The sequence below is a fragment of the Heterodontus francisci genome, chromosome 4 (genome assembly GCF_036365525.1).
Source record: "Heterodontus francisci isolate sHetFra1 chromosome 4, sHetFra1.hap1, whole genome shotgun sequence".
NCBI lineage: Eukaryota > Metazoa > Chordata > Chondrichthyes > Heterodontiformes > Heterodontidae > Heterodontus > Heterodontus francisci.
In genome coordinates, this window is record NC_090374.1 from 196,676,104 (window position 1) to 196,684,907 (window position 8,804).

Sequence of the window (8,804 nt, forward strand, 5' to 3'; positions counted from 1 at the left end):
CCTCTGTGTTGGAGAAAATCCAGATTGTGCCCAATTGTTGAACAAATTCTCCGGACTCAGACGTTGAGAATCAAACACTTTATTGCATGATATCATGGGGGAAGCACACCTTACCTAAAGGTGGTCCAGTGCTACTCCAAAGAGTGGACTTATATAGTATAACAGAGGCAGAGCAGACAGTTTCTCAATCAGACATAAAAGCACAAGATAACCATAGGACTGCCTGCGTGACTATACACCATGCACAGTCCGAGGTCAGCTTCGCATAAGGCTGCAAGTCAATGCACACTCCAGGTACCACATTCGCCCGTTGCTAACGTCTGTCTGGGTTGCACAAGCAATTTGCAAGGAAGAAGGTTCAGCAGAATATTCTTTGCCCACTTCCCCACATTCGCCATGAACTCTGTCTACATCTTGTGACAGTTGATTGTGGTTAGCTGCTCTGTCTACAATTTATGACCGTTGGTTGTGGTTAGATTAGCTACAAGCTGTGTCCTGCTTTTCTGCTTCTACAAAGTTATGTAATAATTAGCAAAGCTCAGAAAAATTCTCCAACACTCTGTCAGTCATGTTTTGCTTGGTTACTGAGGGATACAATGCAGTTTTTTGAAGGCCTATGGCAGGAATGCAATGATGCTACCAAGCGTCTCAGGAAAAGTCCAGTGTCCATATCTCATTGGAATTTTAGCCTTCACTCTTCAATGATGGCTGTTTTCCTATTGATGATTATTAACTTTTTCCAATACTGTCATGCTTTACTTTTGTTTTCCATGATCATAATTTAATGCTGCTTGCAGTGGTCATAGCCCATGGATGATTTCAAATGCCAATCACATGAAAGTGCAGCCATGCTTCATTAAGACCTGATGCAAAAGGAAATTTCTGTGGGTAATTGTTATGTTTCTCCTCCCAGAATTCCTTGATGTGGTTTCTTGTTGGCTGAAATGTGCATAAATGAGGTTCTCCCTGATGTCCCTTGCAGGCCTCTCCATGGCCCACGTATCGATGACGACATCATTAGCATTGTTGTCCTCCTCCTCACTATTTTTTTATTCTTTCCTGGGATGTGGGGGTTGCTGGCTAAACCAGCATTAATTGCCCGTCCCTAATTGCCCTTGAGAAGGTGGTGGTGTGTTGCCTACTTGAACCACTGCAGTCCATGTGGGGTAGGTAAACCAACAGTGCTGTTAGCAAGGGAGTTCCAGGATTTGGACCCAGCAACATCGAAGGAACGACAATATAGTTCCAAGTCAGGAGAGTGTGTGGCTTGGAGGGGAACTTGCAGGTGGTGCTGTTTGCATGCATCTGCTGCCCTTGTCTTCCAGGTGGCAGAGGTCACAGGTTTGGAAGGTGTTGTCGAAGGAGCCTTGGTGCATTGCTGCAGTGCATCTTGTAGATGGTACACACTGCTGCCACTGTGTATTGCTGGTGGAAGGAGTGAATGTTTGTAAATGGGGTGCTTTGTCCTGGATGGTGTCGAGCTTCTTTCGTGTTGTTGGAGCTGCACCCATCCAGGCAAGTGGAGAGTATTCCGTCCTAACTTCTGCCTTTAATTTGTAGACAGGCTTTGGGGAGTCAGGAGGTCAGCTACTCACCTCAGGACACCTCTGACCTGCTCTTGTAGCCATGCCATTTATATGGCTACTCCAGTTCAGTTTCTGGTCAATGGTAACCCCCAGGATGTTGATAGTGGGGGATTCAGCGATCGTAATGCCATTGAATGTCAAGGGGAGATGGTTAGATTCTCTCTTGTTAGAGATGGTCATTGCCAGGCACTTGTGTGGCGTGAATGTTACTTGCCACTTAACAGCCCAAGCCAGGATATTGTCCAGGTCTTGCTACATTTCTACTCGGACTGCTTCAGTATGTGAGGAATTGCGAATCGTGCTGAACATTGTGCAATCATCAGCGAACATCCCCACTTCTTACCTAATGATGGAAGGAAGATCATTGATGAAGCAGTTGAAGATGGTTGGGCGTAGGACGCTACCCTGAAGAACTCCTGCAGTGATGTCCTGGAGCTGAGATGATTGACCTCCAAGACCCACAACCATCTTCCTTTGCCCTAGGTATGACTCCAGCCAGCAGAGGGTTTTCCCCCTGATTCCCATTGACCTCAGTTTTGCTAGGGCTCTTTGATGTCATACTTGGTCAAATGCTGCCTTGATGTCAAGGGCAGTCACTCTCACCTCACCTCTTGAGTTCAGCCCTTTTGTCCATGTTTGAACCAAGGCTGTAATGAGGTCTGGAGCTGAGTGGCCCTGGTGGAACCCATACAGAGCATCAGTGAGCAGGTTATTGCTCAGCAAGTGCTGCTTGATAGTACTGTTGACAACCCCTTCCATCACTTTACTGATGATTGAGAGTAGACTGATGGGGCGGTAATTGACCAGGTTGGATTTGTCCTGCTTTTTGTATACAGGACATACCTGGGCAATATTAGGAACCTAGGAACATGGAAGGTAGGAACAGGAGTAGGCCATTCAGCCTCTCGAGCCTGTCCCAGCATTCAATGAAATCATGGCTAATCCGTGGCATAACTACATATACCTGCCTTTGGCCCATATCCCTTAATATCTTTGCTTAACAAAAATCTATCTATCTCAGATTTCAAATTAACTACTGTTCTAGCTTCAACTGCTGTTTGTGGGAGAGAGTTCCAAACCTCTACCACCCTTTGCGTGAAGAAGTGCTTCCTAACATCTCTCCTGAACGGTCTGGTCCTAATTTTTAGACTATGCCCCCTAGTTTTGGAATCTCCAACAAGTGGAAATAGTTTATCTTTATCTAGCCTGTCTTTTCCTGTTAATATCTTGAAGACTTCAATCAGATCACCCCTTAACCTTCTAAATTCTAGCGAAAACAGGCTTAATTTGTGCAATCTCTTCTCGTAACTTAACCCCTGTAGTCCAGGTATCATTCTTGTAAACTACTGCATTCCCTCCAAGGCCAATATATCCTTCCTAAGGTGTGGTGCCCAGAACTGCTCACAGTACTCCAAGTTGGGCCTAACCAGGGTTTTGTACAGCTGCAGCATAACCTCTGTGTCTTTATACTCCAATCCTTTAGATATAAAGGCTAGCATTCCATTAGCCTTTTTGATTATTTTCTGCACTTGCTTGTGGCATTTTAAAGATCTATGCACCTGAACCCCCAAGTCTCTTTGGACATCCACTGTACTTAACCTCTTTCCATTTAGAAAGTACCCTGCTCTATCCTTTTTTGGTCCAAAATGGATGACCTTACACTTGCCCGCATTGAAATCCATCTGCCACAATTTTGCCCACTCACCGACACTGTCAATATCTCTTTGCAATTTTCTGCTATCATCTAGACTGTCTACAATGCCGCCTAACTTTGTATCATCAGCAAATTTGGATATATGACTTACTATGCCATCATCTAAGTCGTTAATGAATAATGTGAATAATTGAGGCCCCAACATAGATCCCTGCGGGACACCACTAGTTACATCCTGCCAATCGGGGTACTTACCCATTATCCCCACTCTCTGTCGCCTACCGCTCAACCAACTTCCTAACTATGTAAATAATTTGCCCTCAACTCCATGGGCTTCTCCCTTAGTTAACAGTCTCTTATGTGGGACTTTATCAAATGCCTTCTGGAAGTCCATATAAATAACATCCATGGACACTCCCCTGTCCACTACCTTAGTCAACTCTTCAAAAAATTCAATGAGATTTGTCAGGCATGACCTTCCTGTCATGAATCCATGCTGGCTGTCCCTGATTAACTGAAATTTTTCTAGTTGTTCAGTCACCCTATCCTTGATTATAGACTCCAGCAACTTGCCCACCACAGATGTCAGGCTAACTGGTCTGTAATTTCCTTGGTTCCCCCTTTCACCCTTCTTAAAAAGTGGAGTGACACGTGCAACTTTCCAATCCAGAGGAACACTCCTGAATCTAGGGAATTCTGAAAGACTATAGTTAGGGCATCTACAATGTGCTCCCCTACTTTCTTGAACACCCTCGGATGGAAACCGTCAGGTCCTGGGGATTTCTCACTCTTTAGTTCCATTAATTTCCTTGTTATTGATGATTTACTTACGTTAATTGGATTAGGTCCCTGTCCCCAATTGGCTGTAAATACTGAGGCAAAGTAATTGTTCAACATGTCTGCCATTTCCCCATTTTCAATGACAATATCTCCAGTTTCAGCTTTTAGTGGGCCTACATTGCTCTTGACCACCCGTTTTCCCTTTATGTAACTAAAAAAATTTCTTCTTATTGATTTTGATGTCCCTTGCAAGTTTCCTTTTATAATCTCTTTTAGTAGCTCTTATAAGCTGCTTTGTGACCCCTTGCTGGTCTTTGTATTGATTCCATTCGGCTGGATCTGTGCTGCGTTTTGCATTTTTGTAAGCCATTTCTTTTTGTTTTATGCTATCCCTAATCTCTCTAGTTGTCCATGGCTGTTTTTCTGTGAAATGGAGCTTTTTCCTCTCAGAGGTATATACTCGCTCTATATTTCGTTAAACGTTTCTTTAAATATTCTCCACTATTCTTCAGTCTTTTGACCCATTAACAGATCTTCCTAGTTTACCATGGACAGTCTCTGTCTCATCCCGGTAAAGTCAGCCTTACCCAAGTCTAAAATTCCGGTCGCTGATTCGTGCTTTTCACTTTCAAACGCTACCTTGAATTCGATCATGTTGTGATCACTATTTGATAAATGTTCACGCACAGTTAGGCTACTAAGTAAATTTGGCTCATTACTCATAACTAAATCTAATATTACCTGTCCCCTTGTTACATGTAGGACATATTGCTGTAGGAAACTATCCCGGACACATTCCAGAAATTCACTACCTTTCTGACAGGTGCTAGTCTGCCTCTCCTAATCTATGTGTAAGTTAAAATCCCCCATTAATACTACTCTGCCTTTGTGTGTTTGATGGAAAGGGTCGAGTTGTTCAACCGCTGAATCCGTAGAGAGTGCAGCCCTGCCGTTTCAGAGCGTACACCACATCCATGGCAGTGACCGTCTTGCGCTTGGCGTGCTCAGTGTAGGTGACCGCATCCCTGATCACATTCTCCAGGAAAATCTTCAACACCCCATGAGTCTCCTCATAGATCAAACCCGAGATCCGCTTGACCCCGCCACGGCAAGCCAGGTGGCGGATTGCTGGCTTGGTGATACCTTGGATATTATCACGAAGCACTTTGCGGGGCCGCTTTGCTCCACCTTTACCCAGTCCTTTGCCTCCTTTACCTCTGCCAGACATAATGATTCTTCACTCAGATCAGTGCCGGATACTACTCTGCCTTTGTTACACACTTGCCTAATTTGTGTATTTATACAATCTAACACCTCAGAACTGGTACCAGGGGGTCTATACACAACACCCATTACAGTTTTAGATCCTTTTCTGTTCCTCAATTCCACCCATAAGGTCTCCACTGGATGCTTTCCCCTCATTATATCCTCCCTCACCAATGAAGTGATATTATTTCTAATCAGTAAGGCTACTCCACCCCCTCTGCCATTTTCCCTGTCCCTCCTGTAAACTTTATAACCAGGTATATTTAGTTCCCTGTCCCGACCATCCTGCAGCCACGTCTCCGCAATGGCCACCACATCGTAATCTTCCATTTGAATTTGCTCCTGCAGTTCATCTAGCTTATTTCTTACACTCCGTACATTTGTATATAGAACCCTTATTTGGGCTATACCCCCTAACCTGTCCCTCAGCACTGATGCTTTATTCGCCTGTTTATTATTTCTCTCTTCCGGTTTAACCAGTATACTTCTTGCAGTGTGGTAACAATCAGCCTCACCACTAACCTGCACTCCTACCTTCTCCTTTAACTTCCTGTTTTTCCATGTAATTGAGCCCCCCCTCCCCTCCACTATTTGGTTTAAAGCCCTATCTACAGCCCTAGTTATACGATTCACCAGGACTCTGGTCCCAGCATGATTCAGGTGGAGCCCGTCCCATCGGAACAGCTCCCTCCTTCCCCAGTACTGGTGCCAATGTCCCACGAATTCGAACCAATTCTCCCACACCAATCTTTGAGCCACGTATTTACCTCTTTAATCTTATTGACCCTTTGACAATTTGCTCGTGGCTCAGGTAGTAATCCGGAGATTATTACCTTTTTGGTTCTGCTTTTTAATTTAGCCCCCAGCTGCTCATATTCCCTCAGCAGAACCTCTATCCTCGTTCTACCTATATCGTTGGTACCATCGTGGACCATGACAACTGGATCTTTCCCCTCCCACTCTAAGTTCGTCTGCAGCCCAGATGAGATATCCTGAACCCTGGCACCCGGTAGGCAACACAGCCTTTGGGACTCTTGATCCTGGCCACAGAGAACAGTGTCTATGCCCCTAACTATACTATCCCCGATTACGACTATATTTCTCTTTTCTCCCACCACTAGATCGGCTCCCTGTACCACGGTGCTGTGGTCAGTTTGCTCATCCTCTCTACAGTTTCTGCTCTCGTCCACACAGTGACCAAGAATCTCGAACCTGTTGGACAAGGCCAATGGCTGAGGCTCCTGCAGCACTACCTCCTGAATCTCTCTACCTGCCTCACTCATAGTCACACCCGCCTGTCCCTGACCACTGGCTGAATTCAAGGTAGTTAATCTAAGGGGTGTGACTGTCTCCTGAAACACAGCGTCCAGGTAACTCTTCCCCTCCCTGATGTGTCGCAGTGTCCGAAGCTCAGACTCCAGCTCATCAACTCTGAGCAGGAGTTCCTCGAGCAACCAACACTTGCTGCAGATATGGTCACTGGAAACTACAATGGGGTCCACCAGCTCCCACATCATGCAGGTACAACACATTGCCTGGCCCTACATCTCTATTTTACTTAATTAGATTTTAATCTGTTTTTTTTAAATTTCCGACCGGTCTCTAGTTTTTAATCTGTTAAATATTTCTCCTATTCACCTTTAATTTGAAATCAACTTAGAATAGGTAATTCAAATTAGCAGTTACTTACCAACCAATGAACTTATGGTTTTCCTGTGATGTCACTCTTTGTTTTATTTTTCACTCTGTTTTTACTCCCTTAAATTACCCAAAAATTAGATTTACACTGGGTACCTTGATTCCCCCCCAAAAAACACTGCCTACTATATTAAAAAGAACTGTAGATCTTTCTCTTTATTTTAGTTTCGAAATCAACTATTTAGAGTTATTCCCTGACAGCTGTTACTCACTAACCAATCTCCTTGCAGCTTTCCTGTGATGTCACTGTTGACTCCAGTGTGCCTGGACTGCTCCCGGAAGGTAAGCCGACTCGCTGAATGAACTCTCGCTCTGTCTCCCGGTCTCTTTGTGCTCCGGCTCCGCTCTCGCTGTTTCCCGCTCGCTGAATCTTTTCACTGAATATTCCACATTGCCAGTAAGATGCTAGTGTTGTAGTTGTACTAGAACAGCTTGGCTAGGTGTGTGGCTAGTTCTGGAGCATAAGTCTTCAGTGCTATTGCCAGAATGTTGTCATGGCCCGTATCCTTTGCAGTTTCCAGTGCCTTCAGTCGTTTCTTGATATCAGGCGGAGTGAATCAAATTGGCTGAAGACTAGCGTCTGTGATGCTGGTAACTTAAGGAAGAGGCCAAGATGGATCATTAGCTGAGATTGTTGCAAATGCTTCTGCCTTATCTTTGCACTGATGTGTTGCGCTCTCCTTCATTGAGGATGGGGATGTTTGTGGAGCCACCTCTTCCAGTTAGTTCCTTAATTGTGCACCACCATTCACGACTGGATGTGGCAGGACCGCAGAGTTGAGATCTGATCCACTGGTTATGAGATCGTTTAGCTCTGTCTATCGCATGCTGCTTACATTGTTTGGCACACAAGTAGTCCTGTGTTGCAGCTTCACCAGGTTGACACCTCATGTTGAGGTATGCCTGGTACTGCTCCTGGCATGCCCTGCTGCACTCTTCATTGAAGCAGGGTTGGTCCCCCGGCTTGATGGGGAGCAGGGAAAATGCTGGCCATGAGGTTACAGATTGTGGCTGAGTACGATTCTGCTGCTGCTGATTGTCCACAGCGCCTCATGGATGCCCAGTTTGCATCTCCAGCAGTTTTTGTTTGTATTTCAGATTTCCAGCATCTGCAGCACTTTGCTTTTTTTTAAGTACTTAATTCACTGACACTTCTCTTCCAGGAATGCCTACCTTGAAGAAGTTCTGCTCTTCTCTCCGACAGGATTTTCCTTTGTCTCTTTTACCTTGTTCACTTTGTCATGCCAGTGCTCCACCTGCCAAGAATGAGGCACATTAATTTTGTCATGAACATTGATTTTAAACTGTTACTGGAGTGAAGAAAGGACTTGTTAAACAGATCAGCCATGGCTGGAAAAGAAATTTGCATATTAACAGACAGTGTTTAGAAGGACAAAGCAGCCATTCCCTGACACATTCAACCCACAATGGACTTTTGATCACCAGATGTTTAAGGTGGGGGAGCTTGCATTCCAGGTTGACTGCTAAGATGGCCAAATACACAAACGGACATGGTCAAACCAGCTAGTCACATGACTAACCTGCTGGGCAACCTGAGTTTTTATGAATTTTTACAAACAGTTTGGGCAGAAAGCTGTTTGCTCCTGGACTGAGAAGACCTCTCTCCTGTCTGCTTCCATCTCTTTCTCACAAGCCTCAAAATCCAGTGAAGACACATGAACCCCAAGAGAAAAAAGTATCCTACAGCGAACAAGGTTTAAGAAGAATACTGGGCCCCAACAAAAAGCAATATCGACCTACAATCAAGGACTCTACAGTGAGCTCGAAGACCCGCAACAAAAACTCTTCAGATATTGCCT

The 8,804-nt window shown here is 44.8% G+C and overlaps 1 protein-coding gene across 1 annotated transcript; it reads right to left on the reverse strand.

Moving 5' to 3' along the window:
• Nucleotides 1-4,936: 4,936 nt before the first annotated feature.
• LOC137368769 (histone H4-like) lies at nucleotides 4,937-5,248 on the reverse strand. Its single transcript, XM_068028965.1, has one exon. The coding sequence runs from the start codon at nucleotides 5,246-5,248 to the stop codon at nucleotides 4,937-4,939; it is 312 nt and encodes a 103-aa protein (XP_067885066.1).
• Between the last annotated feature and the right edge of the window lie 3,556 nt (nucleotides 5,249-8,804).